General features: G+C 41.7%; 1 protein-coding gene across 1 annotated transcript in view; it reads left to right on the plus strand.

Annotated features, from left to right (window-relative positions):
- The first annotated feature begins 11,035 nt into the window (after positions 1-11,035).
- zbbx (zinc finger, B-box domain containing) overlaps positions 11,036-22,500 on the plus strand; it is a 33,776-nt gene continuing 22,311 nt past the window's right edge. Inside the window, exons 1-3 of the mRNA XM_071205174.1 lie at positions 11,036-11,207; positions 13,962-14,103; positions 14,569-14,682. Of these exons, the coding sequence (XP_071061275.1) occupies positions 14,039-14,103; positions 14,569-14,682 (179 nt within the window). The 5' untranslated portion in view covers positions 11,036-11,207; positions 13,962-14,038. The remainder of the gene's footprint in view (positions 11,208-13,961; positions 14,104-14,568; positions 14,683-22,500) is intronic.

The raw sequence follows: 22,500 nt of genomic DNA on the forward strand, positions 1-22,500 counted from the left end.
CTCAGTCTCTGTCCATGCATCCATCTGCAGCCCTCTCTCTCTCTCTCTCTCTCTCTCTCTCTCTCTCTCTCTCTCTCTCTCTCTCTCTCTCTCTCTCTCTACACACACACACACCTTCTCTCTCTCTGTTTCCCTACATCGCTCCCTCCCTCGCTGTCTGTTCTTCCATGAAATTAAAGCGCTCTAAGCTGCTGTTTAATCAAAGCCTGTTTGGGAAAGTGCCGCAATGACAGAAAATGTCCATTCCAAATACTGTGTCTATGTATGCATGTATGTAGCCTACTGTGCATGTGCATGATTATATAAGACTATAATTCGATACAATAAAAAGAAAAAAGGCTTTCCAAACTTTGTGTTTGTGTGCATGTGTATGTGTGGCGAAAGATGTGTTTAGCCATTAATCCACAGCTAATCAGTATTAGCAGGCGGTCTGGCCTGATACAGTGATGATTAACTAAAACTCTTGGCTGTTTACTGTTGGGGGCTGGATAAATGAACGCAGATCAACAAAGCTAATTAAATACCATTTGCCACCACGAAACAGTAGTTAATGCCTCAGTGTTTGACATGGTGGAGGTGGAAAAGCGAGAGCATAATTGAAGCCTGTTAGCTTGTAAAAAAGAGGCTTTTCCTGTCAATAAAGCATGCATTTCTCCACCATTTTTTCTACGGACACTGATTTTGGTGGTTCTTAAAGAAATAGTTGAACAATTTTGGGAAAAAACATACTTTTTAGAGATTAAGATAAGAAAATTGTTACCACATTGTTTGTTTAGGCTCTGAGTGGTTGATTCGCTAGCTTAGCCTAGCTTAGCTTAGCTTTGAGGCTGGAAGTAGCTAGCTTGGTGTACAACCTCTATCAAATAGAAGAGCTCACTGATTAGCTCATATATTGTTATCTTATCCATACAACAACAGACATGTAACAGGTTAGGTTCTCAACGTATGAACAGGTCAGTATTAGCAGGTGATGTGGCTGATATACATTGATGATTAACAAAAACCCTTGGTCTTTTATTGTTTGGGACAGGATAAATGAACGCAGATTGGCTTGTGAAAAAGTCTAACGTTTGATCGGTTCCTTTTGGCAATCGGCAGACATAAAAAGCTAACGTTAGCTGACGTGTTTTATGTCTTAGGACAAAACCTGCACATCTCTTCAGCTTGTGTTAACCATAGAACCTATTTCAGACTTCTAGCCAAGGGAACTGGAAGTTGTAAATTGCTGAATCATTATCGTGTTTTAAGATCCATTCATCCTCTCTATGTAATGTAGTTTATTTACAAGGTCCCCTATTTGGAAAACCTCTCACACTCTCCACATTTTATCAGACTCAAAAACAAACAGGAATCAACACTGCAAACTGCTTATCCACCCAAAACACAAACTGGATGGGAAACAGTCATATCAGACAAAAGCAAACAATCAGAGGCATTGGATGGTGTTGATGTGTACACGGAGCTCACAGACCCACACACTGAACACTGTAATGGAGGCATATGCATAGACAATATAAAAAGACTTGATTGTTTCAAACTGGTTTCAAACAGTCATTTTGTGATCTGATGTAATTCACAACACTGATGCATTTAAGGCTTGCAGGTTATTAATGTGTGTATGACATTTAGCTATATTGTGAATGTGCAGATCACATCCCTATGCATGTCTGATTATTTCCTCCCCTCCCCAATCTGTGTGGATACAATCACAATGATAGCTTGAGAGGTCAACAGTCATTTTTCTTAGCTTTCATCATCTGGTGCATTCAATCCATGATGTGTACCACATATGAGCCCTAGATGGCAGTAGAGGTGCAGCTCAACAATACACCACTGTGACTGCGTGTGTGTGTGCTTTTATGCAGGTGTGTGCGTGTACCTGCAAAAATGTGTCTGTGTGATCAAGAGAAAGAGAGAGGGATCGCAAGACTGATCAAGCAGTAACAACATCGCAGCAGTGAGTTTTATTATTTTACCTGCGCACCCACGCACATTGTTTTACAGACATTTGAGGTAAAATTGTCAATTGTAAACCTTGTTCGTGCCACCATTTGTCACAATAATCCATGGCAGAACAATACGATGGTGTGATCAAACAGTTTCATCTTGTTCCCTGGTTATTAAACGTCATGTCTGACCCAGATTCCAACACAGCGGTTATTGTCATTTCCTAGAGTTGGATATAATAGATTGGAACTAAATAAAATAAGGATGATTTTATCTTCACGCAGCTTTAACAAGGCAAGTCAGTGCTGTGCTGCTGTCGAACCTTCCAGCCCAGCCAAAATAAAATCACCGTCCAGTGGAGGATTGTGTTTCACTATCCTGCTTAACTGTACACTCCTTTTGTCGTCTATCAACACACGTCCCTTTCCCTGATTTCATCCAAATGCATTTTAACAGGGGCCCTTTTATGCTTTTTGGGGTTTAACCTTTCCTGTAGTGTGTTATAGGTTTTGGTGCATGTAAATGGTCTGCCAAGGCTTAAATCCCTTCAGAGGGAGTTTGTCTCCCCTACACCCCCCCCCCCCCCCCCCCCTGACTGAAACTCCTCCATTGGACTCCTTTGTTTCCTTCTGGAACAAAATGACATCACCACGGAACACTCACGCTTCTATTGGCTCGCTCCAACACATTGTACGTGATAGGCTCAGGGCGGGACATCTATAAGTGGTTGTCCAATCACAACAGTCAGCCAGCTAACCACTCAGAGCAGACTGGGCTCTGGTTTCAGACAGAGGGTGAAAAGAGGGGCTGCAGCACAGGCAGTATGAGAAAAATAAAGACCTTTCTTAACATTAAAGCATGGAGACATGTCCCAGTAGAGGCATTAGAATCATTGCCCACCATCAGGCAGTCCTAAGCCCCACTAACTGTCAGATACTCACCTGAGTTTTGATGGATCGGCCTCATCTCTACGTCGTGTGCTTGAATGTCTAAAGGATCACCACAGTGCCATCAGCATAAGCTTACTCACATGACGAAGAGCCAATAACGTGCAATCCTCTTTGGCCCCCAACCTCCTCCTCGCTCATCCATCTCTCCCTCCCTGCCTCCATCCTTCCCTTCCTCAACCCTTCAATTTCTGACTTGGCCTTTGTGTCCTTTCCTCTCCAACACCGCTCTCATTACCTCTCTGTCTCATTGACATCCAATGACCAGTTCCTGACACCTCCATGTTCTCATCTCTCTGTCGCGCTCTTTTTTCCCCCCTGTCACACATACTGCAACTGTCTTTATCACTTATACCTTTCCCTTCACTTTCTAATTTCCTATCAGTCCATACACTCACCTCCTCAGTGTGTGTTTGTCTCTGTCTTTCCTTCCACCTCTGCTGCTGCCGCCATAATCAGTGGATTCTGCTTCGTCCGGACCTTTTTATTTTATTTCCGTGTCTCATATATCCAGTGTCAACGTCAATGCTATTCATGGCTTTTATACAGCAGAATAGTCTACTACAGCATGTCGTTTATTTGACCATATGCCTTATTTTTGGAAAGTCAGCATCCATCTCCCATCTCTTTTTTATTTCTTTAATGCTCTTTTATTCAATTATTTTCATCTATCCTATGGCAGAAAACAGACACACACACACAGTGGGAAGTATACGGAGACATCATTAGGAGAGTCAGCATACTGGACTCTGTTTGTGTCAAGGACAAGTATTCCTGTCCATCGTCTCTTCCCGCTGTGGGGTGGTAATGGATCTGAAACTCATTGTCTGCTCCAGCCTCTCGAACCCTTGTCATCTTTTCAGACTGGTATCCACTGAGTACCTCACAGTCATGAGAAGGGTTTGTTGGTGATAAGAACCTCAGCGAGAAGGAATGTCATTATTTTCCGAAGATGGGATCTGCTCGACACAGCAGCATGAGTATTATGGTTGTGAAACCTCTTAACAATATCCCACATTCAAACAAAGGTGCACCCCTATGGTAGTGATGCAAACGTATGTAAGGGACATATGGGTGGTCATTAATGAAAAAAGAAAACCGACAGGGTGAGCAGGATCCCGAGGCAAAGTACATTTTCCCAGTTCTTACAAGCACTAAATAAACCAACGAGTTGACTCACAATATTGATTCTAAATTATTTTGAAAATGATCGTATTAATTCTATTGCGTTCAACAGCTGAAACTGAAGAAAGAAAACAGGAAGTAAATACTAACGGGAACCCTAGAATAAGACAGACAGGAAGTAAACACTAACGGGAACCCTAGAATAAGACAGACAGGAAGTAAACACTAACGGGAACAGCAGAAGAAGACAGACAGGAAGTAAACACTAACGGGAACCCTAGAATAAGACAGACAGGAAGTAAACACTAACGGGAACCCTAGAATAAGACAGACAGGAAGTAAACACTAACGGGAACAGCAGAAGAAGACAGACAGGAAGTAAACACCAACGGGAACCCTAGAATAAGACAGACAGGAAGTAAACACTAACGGGAACCCTAGAATAAGACAGACAGGAAGTAAACACTAACGGGAACAGCAGAAGAAGACAGACATGAGTAAAGTTATTGGGTTCTTTAGTCATTACTTACTGGCTCGCTGCTTTTTGTGTGCGTTTTAATGTTTTACTATGTCTTGTTATCTTTTTTTCATTATGTTAGACTGGAACTGATCTTCCTTGCTATAAGCTTAAACAATTAGCACCAGCTCCGTGGCCTGGCATTATTAAAGTAATCTCCTACACCACACATTTATTTCTATTCAAAGCACTTAAGTTTGATTTGGTAGGATAATTTCAGGTCAGGATACAATTACTATAAGGTTAAATGCTTTCCACATCATTAACTTTCAGCGGTTAATGTTGTTACCTGACAGTCAAAGCGAGACCGTCCTGGATCATGGGCCAGCTTTATCTGTGATTGTTCTCCCTTTCTTTCTGTAGCCCCAAAGACAGATCAGGTGACCAAGAAGATTACAAATTGCCCGTTAAACCCAGATATCTGTTGTTAATCCAATGATAGACAGGTGACCCGCTTGAAGCCATTTGTTCATGCAGGGATAGTCTCCACCCCACTGTGACTTTAAGTAGGTGTAAAGGATGAATGTGTACTACCTCTTTTTCAAGGTTGTTTAACAATTTCTCCATTATTCTGTCGCCCAGGATTATCTGCAACCCCCCTGTGCATACTAGGAGTCACAAAAATGCTGGTGACTGTCCTTCCTCTGTCTCTGTCATTGTTAAAAAGGTTTCCAACCATTTCCATTCAGTCAATATATACAGTACATGCAGCATGAGGCCGCAGAGGAAGGTTTAACCCAGCAGATGACATTCAGCGCGGCGCCATAATCATTGCCTCCTAATGAATTAAATAGTCCTGACATTTCACAGCACAGTGCTTGTCCTTTTCCTGCAACTGCTCTGCTGTTGTACCCCTCCTTTCATGCACTCCATCTCTCTCTTGTTCTTTCTCTCGCATTGCTTTTCCATGTGCCTCCTGGCCTCTTGCAATGCCCTCCTCTCTCTCCATCCCCCTCTTTTCATATCCCTCTGTTACTCCTTCTCTCGCTTCTCTTCACTCGTCCGCTCATCGGTATGCTACTGCACGCCCAGCTGTCTATGCAGGCAGAGAGAGAGAGAGAGGGAGAAAGAGAGGAAGGCGGAGAGAGTAGCTGTTTAGCAGCACAGACAGAATCCAGCTGGAGGGTCACAACCCTAAATGACCATCCACGCTCACACACACACAGGCACGCTCAATAAGTCATACACTCACACTTCCCTGATGGCAGGAGCAATAGGTCATATGCCAACAATGTTAGAGAGAGAGACCAAAGGAGAGGAAGGGGGAGAGCAGGATTGAGGGGGGAGGTGGAGGTGTGTTCGCAGCTTGCTGAGCCATAATTGTCCTGTGGTTTGGTAGAGAGGACAGCGAGGAAGGATGGAGACCGAAACAAAAGAGCAATGGAAGGGGCATGGTCTGCAGGAGAGGAGGGGTTTTTCAGCAGTGTCAGAAAGTTTCCTTTGTCGTAGAATACAGATCAGGGCGGTATGGATGACTGCACGGCTGAACTGTAATGGCACAGATAGACTTATGTACAGAGCATCATAGGCATCTAGAACATAACAAAAAACTAAACTAACTAAATAATAATAATACAATTATATACAATAAAATACAAATTATATTACTTCTATTACTTTACTACTACTACTGGTACTACCACGATAACTACAATGATAATAATGAAATAAAACAAAATGATACCACTACTATATGACTAATACAATTAAATTATAATAATACAAATACATTATTATTATTATGAATAACAACACAGATAAAATACAAATGATGAAAGAAGATAATAGATTTAAATGTTGTCTTAAGAAGAGAAAAAGCTAAATTAACTATTATTCATTTGTTTATTTCTGCAAACCCCCTTTGTGCCCTGCAGTTACATATTTAGTCTCATTACATTACATTGCATTTAGCTGACGCTTTTATCCAAAGCGACTTACAATAAGTGCGTTCGACCAACAAAATACAAACTTGAAGAAAACAGAATCATATAAGTACATCAGGCTTCATAGAGCAAAAACATTTCAAGTGCTACTCAACTGGCTTTAGGTAAGCCAGTCCTTTATTAGTATATAAGTGCTTTGTTAATAGTTCTATCGCTCGAAGTGGAGTCGAAAGAGATGAGTTTTCAGTCAGCGCCGGAAGGTGTGTAAGCTATCTGCTGTCCTGATGTCAATGGGGAGCTCATTCCACCATTTTGGAGCCAGGATAGCAAACCCACGTGTTTTTGCGGATGGGAACTTGGGTCCCCTTCGCAGTGAGGGTGCAGCGAGCCGTTTGGCTGATGCAGAGCGGAGTGCACGTGCTGGGGTGTACGGTTTAACCATGTCCTGGATGTAGGAAGGGCCAGATCCATTCGCAGCATGGTACGCAAGTACCATTGTTTTGAAGTGGATTCTAGCAGTTACCGGAAGCCAGTGGAGGGAGCGGAGGAGCGGCGTGGTGTGGGAGAATTTAGGAAGGTTGAAGACCAGACGAGCCGCTGCATTCTGGATGAGCTGCAGAGGTCGGATGACACATGCAGGTAGACCAGCCAGGAGGGAGTTGCAGTAGTCTAGGCGTGAGATGACGAGAGCCTGAACCAGAACCTGCGTCGCTTTCTGGGTCAGCTGGGGACGCATCCTCCTGATGTTGTAAAGCGTGTATCTGCAGCAGCGGGTTGTAGCAGCTATGTTTGCAGTGAAGGACAGGTTGTTATCTTCATTTCATTTCATTTCAAACCTTTATTTAACCAGATTGGTCCCATTGAGATCATAGATCTCTTTTTCAAGGGAGACCTGCAAATCTAGGGTCACACCCAGATTCCTTGCAGTCTGAGTCGGGGAAACAACAGAGGTGCCGATGTTGATTGTTAGGTCAAGAGTGGGACAATCTTTTCCTGGAAGGAAAAGCAGTTCAGTCTTGTCAAGGTTGAGCTTGAGGTGATGATCAGACATCCACTGAGAGATGTCAGCTAGACAAGCAGAGATGCGTGCGACGACCTGGGTCTCTGAGCGGGGAAAGGACAGAATTAATTGGTATGAAAAACCATGCGGGCTAATTACTGATCCGAGCGAGTTTGTGTACAAGGAGAAGAGGAGGGGACCAAGAACAGAGCCCTGAGGGACCCCTGTAGTTAATTAACAAGGGTCGGACTCGGACCCTCTCCAAGTTACCCTGTAGGTGCGGTCTTTGAGGTATGAGGTGAGGAGGGAAAGTGCAGAGCCTGAAACTCCAAGTTCTTGGAGAGTGCGAAGGAGGATCTGATGGTTCACCGTGTCGAATGCAGCAGACAGGTCCAAAAGGATGATGACAGAGGAGAGGGAGGCTGCTTTGGCAGTGTGCAGTTCCTCAGTGACAGCAAGGAGGGCAGTTTCTGTGGAGTGACCTGCCTTGAAACCAGACTGGTGCGGATCCAGAAGGTTGTTCTGATGGAGATAGCAGGAGAGTTGTCTAAAGACAGCGCGTTCAAGTGTTTTAGACAGGAACGGGAGGAGAGAGACAGGCCTGTAGTTTATAACATCAGACGGGTTGAGAGTGGGTTTCTTTAGGAGAGGGTTTACTCTTGCCTCCTTGAGACTGTTTGGAAAGTGACCAGAAGTTAGAGAAGTGTTGATGAAATGGGTGAGAAACGGTAGAATATCAGGAGCGATAGTCTGAAGGAGGTTTGAAGGGATAGGGTCCAGAGGACAGGTGGTAGGGCAGAGGTCATGAGGGTGAGAACCTCACTTGGAGAGAGAGGGGAAAAGGAGGTCAGTGTGTGGGTGAAAGGAGGGTCTGGTGACCCAGCGGTGAGTAAAGGTGAGTCAGAAAAAGAAGAGCGAATATCATCAACCTTTTTTTTCAAAGTGGTTAACAAAGTCGCTTGACAGAAGGGAGGAGGGGGAAGGGGCTTTGGGGGGGTCCAGGAGGGAGGAGAAGATGGAAAATAGTTTTTTGGGATTGGAATAGGAAGATTGGATCTTATCTTGAAAGAAAGTGCTTTTTGCCTGAGAGATCGAAGCAGAGAAAGAGGAGAGGAGAGCCTGATAGGTTAGGAGGTCGTCACGGTGTTTTGGATAGTCTCGCATTTGAGTATTCTGCCTGCTTCTACACACACCTGGTCCCTCTTCTAACTTGTACTTTCCAAAAAGAGTTTTTATTTATCCTTTTTACTGATATCAATTCATTCATTTTTAGATTTAGGGGAAAACAAAACCAAACAGCTTAGATTTTAATAGTAAACATTGCTTTGTGTTGCGTTTTTTGTGTGCATTCATCAAGGGAAATTATGAACATTGGGCTAATTGGGGGCTGATAAGAAAACAGTCTATCGTTTTATCTCTAAGACACAAACACTATGATATATATAATTGATGTAAGGACACAGGCAGTGTAAACAGTTAAATAACTTGTCAAAACCTTTTTTTTCTCATTTTGCTTATGATCTCTGATGCTTGTCATCTTTAAAGTCTGTTAAACCATGGGCTCAAAGCTCTGATCAGAGCGATAAAACATTCATCTTGATGCTATGAGGATTTTAATTAAGCCTTGAAGGGAATTCCCGCTGCCGGCGACGATCCAGCCTGCTGAAGCAATATGGGACTTGATGTCTTTGAATCTGATGTGTATCCCCTGAACAAACAAAGGCCCACTATAATAAGTATTTTTATGTATTTATTAATTGTACCTTTACTCAAAAAGATATTTCTAGACATTGACATTCTACACAGTTCAACTTTCACATAAGAACAATTTAAGATAAAACACATTAATAACAAGATGTTTTAGATGTCTTCCACATTGACAGTTTCACATATTCTTGCACATTTGATCCTTTCATATAACTTAGTGTATTTTATGTTTACAGTTAAAGTCGTAGCATAGTTCCATTTCGAAAGGATCATCTGCCATGGGTGATGAAGCAAACAAGATATAACATTATACGAACAGATAGTACTGAACAGGAAGTCTGATGTAATGTGTTTTAGTTTGACTTTTATATTGATAAAAACATAGTCCAAGCAGATACAGTATATCAACCAAGTTTATAGTTTGGCACAAAGTTTACTTGACAGAGTCATACTGGACTCGAACTTGACTTTTAAGAAACAAGAAAGTATCCAATACCATTAAATTCAACTCGCGACATTAAACCTTTCTTAACTGTCAATGCTGCAAAGTCATACCTCCACTGTATGATTCTATCCCACATTGAATACTGTTTCACAAACTGGTCGTTTGCTTGAGCCACAAACCTGAAACCCATAGAACAGCTGTACAAGAGAGATATCAAGGTGTTTGACAGAAAGCCTTATTCATACCACCACTGTCAAATCTTTGAAAAACACAATTTCTTGAGTTTTGACCATTTTAAGTCTTTTCAAATGGTTGTTTTATACATGTTTACATGGACTGCCCCCCCCCCCCCCCTCCCTTAGGGGAATTCATCCAGAGAAAACACACTGGACGCTGCACAAGGTCAGAAACCAGAGGAGACTGTGAGGTCCACCACAGACGGACCACTTTTGGTCAAAATGTACTTTCCATTAAAGCCAGCTCACTCTGGAATAACCTCCCAACTGAGACACGGGATTGTCCCACTCTCAATAGTTTTAAAGGTCAACTCAAAGAATGGTTGAGAAACAAACAGACGTGCAATCACCGCTAAATGCACTTTTATACAGGGGTATCTTCTCTCGCACTTTATGCATCTCTTGTATCTTCTCTTGCACTTAATATGTCATTGCTGCTATAGCGTACTGCCATGTGGTAAATACTTCTGCTTTTGCTCTTTTGTATATCATGTATTTATTTTTTGCTATGTTTACAAATGTCATGTTCTTATATGTTGTATGTCAGGGACTATGGATGCTCAAAGCTAAAATCTGGCATATTTACACTTGTAGCATTATTTGTCTAAACGAGTGTTAATTAATGTGCATTGTCCCTATTCAAATAAACGATTAAATGAAACAAAATGGAAAGAGTATAGCTTATTGCTTAACAATCAGCAGGACTATCTGACAAAGACAGATAGAGACAGTGGAACATATTTTCCACAATTTTGGCTTGCATTACAGAGTTGGCCTTATATTTAAAAGGTGTATCAGTTCACTTCACCAAACTAATTTAAAGATGGAGTATTTTTAAAATAAAAAAATAGGAATTTCTGGTTTATAATTTTATCTGGTTAAGCAAACACTTCATACATAAATGCAAATATCTTAAGGTTAAGCTCCACTTCACTGCATTGAAGCAACATCACTTCATTACATAAAGGAAATACACGCACAGACACTTTTCTTATTATTTGACTTATTTTTTCCTCTGTTAACAATGATGTTTGTTTTTTCTGTTTTGTAATCTATAATTTTTGTAAGATGTACACATTTATTTAATCTATTATCTATTTGCGCCTTGTTATTGATGTACAATAAGTGCCTTAAAGGTTTGTTAAGGACTATTGATTAATAAAGTTTTGTTTTTTTAAATCTGCGGGGAATATCGCGAGAGTGGCGCTGGTTTCCATGGAGACGACAGCTCAATACAAACGCTCTGAGCACGGAGAGATGAGTGTGAGGTGCTTACATACTTAAACATACATTTTTGTTTTATAAGATGACATTTCATGATAATAAAGCCGGCAGAATTGGAAACGGGTAAGATTGATAGTGCTGATACAGGCGGGTAAACCGAAGGAGAGTGACGGGAGGTGAGTTAATGTCCTCGCAGTGTGTAAAGTTAATGTGCTGTGGCTGTGACGTTAACGCGATGTTACCGACACAGCACTTTCACGTTTACTTACTTTCAATTAAATCCTGGGGACATTTACTATATACTGTAGGGTGCTGACACCTTTTAAGTAAGTCAACGTTACTTTAGCAGTAGTTTAATACATTTTATATTGACTTCTTCCTGTAGCCGTTAGCTGTTGTATAGCCACTCGCAGTAGTGGAAACTAAGTAGGCTACATTTACTAAGTACTGTTCTTAAGTATACTTTTGGAGTACTGGTACTTTACTTGAGTATTTGCATTTTGTGCTACTTATACTTCACTACAATTCAGAGGTACATATTGTAGCCTACTTTTACTCCACTACATCTATACCTTTAGTTACTTTGTAGACATGGATTAATTATAACAATATGATCAACACTTAAATTATACTTTAGTTACACCTGGATTCAATTGACATGCTACCCAGCAGTAAATAAAGTGATTCAAATTAGTTCCACTTTTACTAAGTATGAATAATTGATAAACACATTAATACATGCATAATTATAATCAAAACATAATATACACGATTCTCAAATGGGCAAATCTGCACAATGAGTACTTATGGTACTCTAAATATACTTCAATGCTAATAATGTTGTTTCTCCTGTCACCAAGAAAACTGCAGACATATTGATTTGGAGGTATACAAGTATTTTTTTCAGGTGTAATTTTGTGATACTGTCCTGCCCGTTTGTATGAATTGATCCAAATTCACTTTGTTTAATTATTGTTTTGTTGACTTCTACGTGACATGGGTATCATGTGTCAAGGTGTGTGTGTGTATTTAGCACAAAGTGTTATGTCACAGCTGAGTGGGGACGTTGTTGTCCTTAACTAATGTCAGGATAGACCACACAACAGCATAAAGTAAACACAATATGTTATTTATATAATAATATTTAACCCAAATACAAATGTATGTTGCTTTTTTGAAAAATGTTTCATATACTGTAGCTCCTAGCAGGTGAAATGTCAGGGTCTTTTTTAAGAAGCTCCCCACCTTGAGCAAATCAGAAGCTAATCACCTCCCCCTAATGTGACTCTGCAATCAGCTCGGTTGCCAGCAGGTGCGGCTGTCTGGCTTTTTCTGTAAAACAATATATGCTGCCTTACTGGCTAATTTACATAATTGGCTTTTACTGCCGTAAAAGAGTTTCCAGCTATTTGTCAAGCATATAAGGGACTATTTACACGGGAACGCAAACGAAACGCAAACGAACCAAATTCGATATCAAAAAAGTCTTCCCACTAGGGGTGGGCAGATCGATCCCAAAATATCGATACTTCCGATATTACGTTATCTTTCAAAATATCGATACTAGAGCCAATAGGATCGATACTTTTATACTTTTTTTCCCCGTCTCCTCTACTCGTCTACTTCTTCAAAAAACTATGTGCAGACGAACACAAGTATATGCTCTTTTCTTCTCTCTCCACTGATGTCCTCCTCTCCTGGAGGCTCGCACACGGGCAGCGCGCTCCCTGCCTGAACACCGATTATCAAGCTGACTGACAGCAGCCAGCAGGGCAGGACAGCAGCAGCCAGCGACTCGCAACGAGTGCAACACACGCGCATGATGGCTGAGAGAAAGAGGAGCGTTGTGTGGAGCAATTTCACAACTGGCAATTAAAACTTAGCGAACTGTGATGTGTGCAAGAAGACAGTTTGCTACTCTGGCCACTTTGTATTGTTATTTTTCATGTTTGCACTTTAAATTTGCAAAAGTAAAACGTTTATTTCTCTATAAAAACTGTCCTGTCTTTATTCATGAAAATGAATTCAGATTTAGTCTATTTATGATGATTTATCGATATCGGTATCGGCGATACTGGCCCTGAAATACTTGGTATCGGATCGAATCCAGATTTTGTGGTATCGCCCACTCCTACTTCCCACGGATACGGCTCAATACACGTCTCCGTTCACACGAGACCGATCAACCCGCTGGAGACGCTGTAGTACATATCCCGGGCCTGTAAGTGGCGCTGTACTTCCGCCACAAATTACACCAAAAGCAACAAAGAAGACCTCGAGCATGGTTGCCATGGTTGCCTGGTTGCCCTTCTGTTTATTCTCCTCGGTGGATTTAGCAACATGTAGTTCATGTAATTCTCCATGTCCACTTGTTGCTGATGGTTGTGGTAGAGGAGCTGTAGATGTTGCACTAACATCTGTAGCATGGTCAGTATCAGACAGTAGCTACTGACCATGCTACAGCAGTGAGCAGCAGAGGTCCCCTCCTCTGCTGCTCACTGCTGTAGCATGGTCAGTGGCGGCGGGGCTATGGCTTCATCGTTATCAGGAAATGATCGTATAGGACGTACAGACGGAGCCGTTTGGCCCCCAGAGCGTTCCGTCCGCAGATCTATCCACTTTGGGACCCGTTATCGCTTGCGGGGTCTGTTTCCTTGGTTCCGTTGCGGTCTCGTGTGAACGAACAGGCTATACGAAAGAGAAAAGTAGCGGATACATACAACCCATTTCTATCCCGTGTAAACGGCAGTTAAGTCTGTCAGATACAATTTAAACACACTGGATCGCTTTGTTTAACTGCCTCTTATACATTTGACCAAATCTGACCTTGCTATTTTGCTAATTTCATCGCAGCTGTATTCATTTATGGCAGTGAGTGATTTTGCCCGTGATAGCCCGTTTTATGCCACGACTGTTGCTTTTTATTGCAGAAGAGACTCTTCGTAAAAAAAAAAGAAGCACATCGTGAGACGCAGGAGGAATACCTGAGCCCTCGCAAAGAAGAGAGATGAATTTAAATGACTTTGTGGTGCTTCCTTACAACAAGGCCAAATCCGTCAAGCTCAATGCCAGGTAAGATGAGATACGATCAATGATGTGATTTAGGGCATTTGGTCGAAGCCCATTAGAGTTACTTGGCGGCCATACTGTTTCCATCTCTTCCCATTCAGATTCCACCCATAGAGCATTTCACAAAATGCAGTTTCAGGCCAGATAAGCCACGCGATCGTTCTCAGAGCAGGGTATTCGTTTTCTACATAATGCCCCAGTGCAAAATTGAGTCCAATCTCCCACAAAGTTTCTCATTTGCCAACAGGTAATGGACTGGATTGATGTCTGGCTTGGTGGTTCCCTGATCCAGTGACTAATTGATTAAAGTATTGATCAGTCATGGCAACAGGGATCTGCCAGTGCAGTCGATGAATAGCACATATTGACGAAAGCCCGGCCGTCCAATCTGACGGAGTAGGTCATTTGTATGATTGATCGTTGTTGATTGATTGCACATATGTGAGTGTGTGTTTGATGTTGCCATAGGAACCTGCAAGTGCTGCAGATGGAGACGGTGTCGCTGGCCCACGAGAGCAAAGAGATGGAGGAGAAACTGCAACAGCTGAAGGAGAGCATGAGTAAAGAGAAGGAGGAGAGAGGGTGAGTTACAGTGTTACAGTTAGAGAGGGAGGAGAGAGGAGGAGAAGATAGAGGCAGACTGAAGAGGAGATAGGAGTGAGAGAGGAACATATTGAATGAGTTTGTGCAAGACAGGATGCAGCAGCCAGAGATTCACATTCCGTGAGTCAGGTTTTAACTGATAGAGATTCAACACACACCATGTTACTGCTTTTTGTTTTGTCCATCACATTGGGATATTGTGTGGGTAGTTTGTTGCATTTCAAATTGTGTTGGACTTTTTGCTAATTTTTGCTTTAATGCTCAAAAAGGTCTTTTTCTGGAACAATCGGGCTTCTGTTAGCTAGCGCTCCAACACATTGTACGACGTGATATGCTAAGGAGTGGGTATGTTCTAAGCATTTCACCAATCACAACAGAGCCAGCCAGCTAAGCAATCAGAGCACACTGGGCTCTGGTTTTAGACGGAGGGTTAAAATAGGTGCTGGCTGGCAGTATGAGAAACAGCATGGTAGAGGCACACAATACAATTATGAACCTGACAAGGAGCATAATATGTCCTCTTCAAATATGTCCCTACAACAACTCACTTGTCCACTCTTATCCATCCCATAATGTAACATGCTGTAACAGCCACACAATAACAACAACGAGTATGTTATAGTACATGGCATTTGTAAGAAATGTCATGTTGCCTTTTATAAACGTCTTAACGATCAAGAGGGATGAACAGAGCGATGTGAGAGATTAGAGGCTTAACATATAAATGCTAAAAAACACACTGTCCTCACTGTCAGCGCCAAACACAGGGAGCAGAGCAGGAGACTCATGGAAGACAGGAGTCAGAGGGGGGGGGTGGGAAGTAGGGATGCCAGCGATTATTCGATTATTCGCTACAGTCTCCATAATCGAATATTATTTTTAAAAATCGATTTTTTTTTTTTTTTTTTTTATTATTTATGTATTTTTTTTTTTTCTTGCTTAGTTTCAACCAAAATATATATAAATATATATATATGCTAATAATAGTAATAGTATTAATAATTGTCATTGGTCACACCACCAGTTTGTTTTACTGTAAACTTGGAGGAAGCCTGCGTGCAGAGCAGACTGCTGCTGCAGCACGCTACACACCGACCCCGCCCCCCCTCTCACGTGCGACTAAAGATGAACAAAGCGGCAGGTAAAAAGAGTTCCTCCTCGTGGAACTACTTCGAACTTACAAGTCCAAAGGAAGTTAAATGCAAGCTCTGCGAAAAGACGTTGGTCTATCACAGCTCAACCTCAACAATGCGTTGGCATTTGAGTGCGAAGCACGCCAAAGAGGTTACAGAGAAAGACGCAGCACAGCCGGCCATTACCAACTTCACTTCAAGGCCACGCCGTTGTGATGACATGCTTGTTTGTTGTTTGTACTGTTAAACATGTTCCAGTAAAGAAAAAAACACGGAATTCCTTTTTTTTTTTTTTTTTTTTCTCCCGCGGGGGGGTTGGGGGGGGGAGGGGTCGGTCGAATAATCGATTATTATTCGCCAGGGCTGCCGAATAATCGATTTTGATCATGGTCATTTTCTGGCAACCCTAGTGGGAAGGTGGGAAAAACACTGCGACAGAGAGCGAGCAACAAGGAAAGCAGAGACACTGAGTAATAGAGACAGATGGAGGGGGGACTAAATAAGGCTGATAACTTCTCCACCAGTAAAGGTCAAGCAAAGGTTGCCGTGGAAGGAAAAAAGGGGAGAATTGAAAAAGCCACTCATAGATGAAGTAGGCTCGATGTGGTGGACTATTCTAAAGGTCAGTGCACCAGTAATCAGATTACACATTTTTAAAAACGTAACTAAGGGAATACATTAACTTTTTTTTTGTATCCTCCTGACTACGTAATCCCGTTACATGTAATCCATTACCAGGGTGTCCGCGGGGTCTTAAAAAGTATTAAAAGTTGATACATTTATTAAGGCTATTAAAAAGTATTAACGGGCATTTTCCAAGGTATTACATGTTGTAGCTTGTTTTCAAGAAGTATATAAATGGCCCAAAGAGGTTGTGTTCTGCAGTCTGCCTGAATGTAATCATGGCGTAGGTGTGTCGTGTGATTCTGTGTATTTTATTGATGGCATCCCGTTGGGTTTGACGTCATCTGAACAGGACATCGCACGCTCACTGCTTGATAGCGCGCGAAGGTCCGTTTACGCCGGTTGCTAAGCAACATCGTTATGGGGAAATGCAAGTTTGCGTCCAAATGGTTGGAAGATAAGGAGGAAGGACAATCAATACTGTATATAGTAAATATGAGGTAAAGTGTGTCGCCAAGGTAACCGGTTAAAACTCCAAGTGGCGATGAGGTCTTAAAAGGTTTTACATTTGACTTCAGGAGTCCTGCGTATACCCTGGTTACTCCACAAGCCTGGATACGTTTTTTTTTACCATCTATAACAGAGACCTGTCCATATTCACACGTCGTGGTTAAACTTGCCGAGGAGCACAATGAGATCTAGTTTTCTTTGAAGAACATGTTTTTTCCGCCATACAAAATGGCTTAAGAACTTTCCAAGTTCACGCTCACTTGTCGAATGACGAACGACAGGTGTCATCATGACAAGAAAGATTATGTTTTGTCTGTTGTGATGATCAACAGTGTGCCGACAGTGGTTGCGTTAGACTTTTTCGTTGTCCGTCATTTTGACGGACAGGATCGTAACATTTCCGTCATAATCCATTATTATCCGTCATTTTATTTTTCATGTTTTAATGATGAGATGAGATATGTTTAATATTTATGTTTGGGTACTGAGCAGCAAATGTTCATTTATTCATGTTTTAATGATTCATACAGAACTTTTAAGGGCATGGAGAAATAAAAAGATGAACAGAGACACCGACCGTGTGGTCACTTTTCATGTCAACACGAACATGAATGATTTATTTGTTCCTGCACTGACAGACAGCAGAGGGGGGCAAAGCCCGCTAAAAACACCTCCACCATTGTGCCTAAACAGGCAAATATGAACAATGCCATCGTTTTAAATGAGACAATTACAATCAGAATATGAACAAAACATGTACAAGAACAACACAATTGACCTGCTGTCGCATGAACGCCGATTTCTGCATCGTCGTGCACCCTCAAACAAATCCGTTACTCATCTTAGCTTTTCTACAGATGTCACAGAACATTTTGCCCTCTCCCCTCCTCAGCCACTCAAACTCTTGCTCCCACTGAACCCGGTACTCCCGCTTGAACTCCTTGCCACTTGCTTGCCCCTCTGCCGCTAGCTGAACGTTGTCAGTTTTAGTCTTACTGGCTTGTCCTTCATCCTCCACCGCATCAATCCCTCTTTTCACCTCGTTTAGCCACACAATTACTGGGCTTATTAAAAAAGCTTCGGACGATCAGCTGCCGTGACATTTTGCGATTGCTAAAGCCGGTTAAACAACGAGGTCAAAAACAAGACTAGACAATAGCTACTTAATATGCACACACTCGCCACCAACTGGACAGGGCTGTGAATGACTACATAATAGTTCAGACTACAGTAGAGTAGATCGCCCTCAGTCGACCTGGCCACTAAGGATGTAATATAATGTGGGCCGCTGGTGGGCATTTTGGCGCTGTTCCGAGTTGTGTTCTAATCCGTCAAAATGACGGACTGCTTTCAGATTTTTCCGTCATTGTTAGAAAAAATCCGTCATTGATGTAAAATATTCGGTTAACGCAACCTCTGGTGCCGAATACAAACACTGTAATGTGTTGACTGATACTGTACACACCGTCTAAAGAAATGGTTATAGATGTAGAGTATGGGGCCTTATTTATAAAGCATGGGCATCAGTGTGAGACACACAGAGAGATGGCATCAACACATTCTGACACACACACACACACACACACACACACACACACACACACACACACACACACACACACACACACACACACACACACACACACACACACACACACACACACACACACACACACACACACACACACACACACACACACACACACACACACACACTATAAACTCATCTGTACATCTATTGTGATATTGTTTATGTTTTTCAATATAAGATATTTTTTTTATTACAATTGGATATTAGGCTTTATTGCATTGGACAGCATACACACACAGAAATGCTACCACAACATGTAATTGGTATCTTTTCATATATGACCAATAAACATGCATGTGCATCTTCACATTAACTTGAAGTGGATTGGATATCTCACTCCCACACACGCAGACACACACATTAAACAGCTTTGACTTTCTCTTCACGTTTCATTACAGAGCGTGCACCTGCCTATTATCCGACAAATTCAAATTGAGGAGCATCCCAGCCTGAGGAGCAGGGAATTAATTTGCAGAAAACAAACAAATGCTGTTTATTATGTGATTGTTTTATGCTCCGTTTCCAGTTAACCTCATTTAATCTTAGTTCATTAATAACTCAGAGAGGTGTTATTCAACGGGAAGTTATGGAGAACGGCGTAATAGAGGAGTATATCACTGTATATGAGCACATAACTCAGGGGCAGCTTTAGGGAGAAGCAGGATATGTACATTGCACTTCCTCAAATAGTAACGGCTAGAAAAAGCTCACACACACACACACACACACACACACACACCACACACACACACACACACACACACACACACACACACACACACACACACACACACACACACACACACACACACACACACACACACACACACACACACACACACACACACACACACACACACACACACACACACACACACACACACAGACAGACCACTGTTAATTACAATAGCAGTGATGATGAGAGTCACTCTTTCCTTGATGCTTGTGTAGTGTGTGTGTGTGTGTGTGTGTGTGTGTGTGTGTGTGTGTGTGTGTGTGTGTGTGTGTGTGTATGCTTATATGAGCTCTGTTTCTAAGTGTAGCTCTAATTAAGAAGCCATACATCAGAGAGGAGAGGGCCTTTCTTGTCCAGGCTGCAGCGATAAGCACATAAACACAGTGTTTCCTGTCACACTGAAGTACTGCAACATTTAACGCTCCACCAGCCCCCCAAGATACCACAAGGTGTGTGTGTGTGGGGCTGCCTGCGTGTGTTTTTGATACAGCTCCTCCATAAATAATGCCACTTGTGTTCGCAGCTTTTTTTTTTGGAGGGTTGCAGAGAGTGCTGCACTTTTTGATTCTGTCCGTCTTGTGCTCTTTAATCAGTAAAGACACTCAACTCTACTGGAATCCTGCTTAAGCCCTTTGAAATATTACTAGCTCGGAAAAGATTTCACATCGCGATGGGAAGTTATAGTGACAGTTTTTGTGTGTAGGGGAAAGGCTGCTGTTACTGCAGAGTTTAGATGTGTGCATACAAGTGTACAGAATAAGTGATGACAGTATTTAAAGTTGCACAATTAATGGAAGTTTGATCAAATTCACAATATGGACTTGTGCCATATCCAACCCGCAGTAAGCAAGACATTTTTCAAAGGTTAAACATGTGAAAATATAAGTATTTTGGTGCTGCAGAGATGTCTTAACCTGTTCTACACCGCCCCCCTGGGAAAAACGCGTCATCTGCAGGAAACAGCGTCTGAGGGCATGTTCATATTCAATAAACTATGAATGTTTTGTATCTATGTAACGGAAAGAAACTCAGCTAACTGATATTTTTTTTTTAAAACCCACAAAGCTAACGCTCTGCCTCTGAATTAGCCACGAACGAAAATGCTAACACATTACTGCACAGAAACTCACTCATAACACCCTTATTACTTATTGTAGCTGCACGTCCAACCCATCTATTAGCATCGTGAGATGACACAGAATCGATCGGTACCTACATTATCAATCCATGATAAGAACTCGTGAAGATATGAACAAGAACAGACATCAAAACATGTGGCGCTGGGTAGCTAAAAACGGCAAAATGGCTCACCTTTGTCATTGTCTGATTAAAAGTGGTCTTCAATGGCATTAAAACGCTGCTGAAGGTTAATCCATAGGTTAATCCAATGTGTCTGTGTCCCTTTGAAATGATTTCTGATAATCCATAAGCAATAAACCTGCTTTTCCGTTTCCAGATGTCAGAGCGAGAGATAGGTTCGCTCCCATGCAAAACTGTGTGCGCATAACTCTCATGTCTCAATGGTAAGGTGTGTGTGTATGTGGAAATCCCCCTTCGATTCTATTGGCTCTAACGGTCAAAAAGAGATGTCAATCACCAACATCGACCAATGGGTTCCAGAGAAACGGTAAAAACGGCCATTTCCACCCAAATCACCTCAGAGGTGCGAGTTTTATTTTGCTAAACCTCTCTAAAAAGGTCAAATGTCAATTGTTTTGCATTCATCTTGATTACAGGGTACTTATTATATGTTTGTACTTTGGATTCCTAAAGCTTTTAGTCTACTCACCATCATCCACGGTTAGTTTTCACTATAAGTAAAAAAGAATTTTCGGACGGACACTATAATTTATCAGTTTTTTACTATGTCAATCTGAATTTTCTTTTTCTTTTCAATAAAAAACATCTATATTGATTCTGACTTTTCTACATCCAACTCACAGGTTTATCATTACTTTGAGAAAAAAGATTATTAATTTTCCCCTTTTAGAAGGGAAGTTATGGTCATTTGTTCTGGAAATGTCATTTTCGAGCCTGAGACCTGAAAAACAGGCTCAGGGCTTAACAGGTTAACAATCGGTATCCTACATTCTGTGAGATGTGATGAAGCTGATAACACATGAAGTGGGTTTGAAGAGGAGCAGTCATGGAGTAAATTACATTATCAGGCACTAAAATAATAACAACACACATGTCCTGTTCGATTACAATTGAACCAAGGAATAATGTAGCTTCAGTGTCCCTCTAACCTTTTTTATTTGAACGCTGCATGTATTGATGCAGCTGTCTCTTAGATGTGAAAACAGTTTGACTCAATTCATTGGTACACCTCTAATGAAAAAGTTGAAACAGCTTCTGCTCACTTCCTCTCTGATTGAAATTGGAGAAGGCAGGGGAGAATGAGGGTTAATCAGGTGTTCTGATGTTACCTGGATTTTCTCAAAGCTTCACTCCTTTACTTCCTCCCTGAACATGCGAGTGTATTCTCCAGCACTGTCTCTCTGTATATCTATCCTCAATATGTGATGTATGCAATGGCTCCTGCTCTGTATGTCTGTGCGTCTATGTTGTGCACTGCTCTGTTTTTCTCTCTCTCTGCTTGTCTCTTAGATCGCTGAGCTCCCAGACTAGATGAATTGTTCCTTTTGTGTTCTAGTCTACACACACACTGTTACGTACACACCCAAAGAATAGGTGAAACAAATGTAGTTTGCTGAGAGGAGCTGCGGTATAATCAGTTTGTGAAGAGTACACAGGCGATAATAAAGCTGGAACGGCAGCATGTGGCACGCAGTTCATCCTTCAGTGTGTTGGCCCGATCCACAGGTTTAATGTAGCTTTGTCTTTAGGTCTACACAGCTGTCGCCTTATCTAAAAGTACAGTTGAGGTTCCCTTTTTATCCGGCCTTCTGTCTTTGCTTTCTTCCTATATTTGCTACGCATTCTCTTTTTCCAGTCTTCATTTATTCTTTTTCTTCCGCTGTCAATGTGCCATTTAACTGCTTTAGTTTGTCCCCTAGTCTGTTTCATGTATGCATGTGGTGTCGACTTGTGAAGCACAATTCATCCAAATGTTATGATATTGCAATCGTGGACTGATGCAATGTCCACATGGCAGTAAGCACTATCTAAGGTAAAGGCAAAATAAGTGAAATATAATCATGACGTTATTATTGTAATGCTTGCAGAGAAGTCCTGAGCCC

Source organism: Pseudochaenichthys georgianus, chromosome 13 (genome assembly GCF_902827115.2).
Source record: "Pseudochaenichthys georgianus chromosome 13, fPseGeo1.2, whole genome shotgun sequence".
Taxonomy (NCBI): Eukaryota; Metazoa; Chordata; class Actinopteri; order Perciformes; family Channichthyidae; genus Pseudochaenichthys; species Pseudochaenichthys georgianus.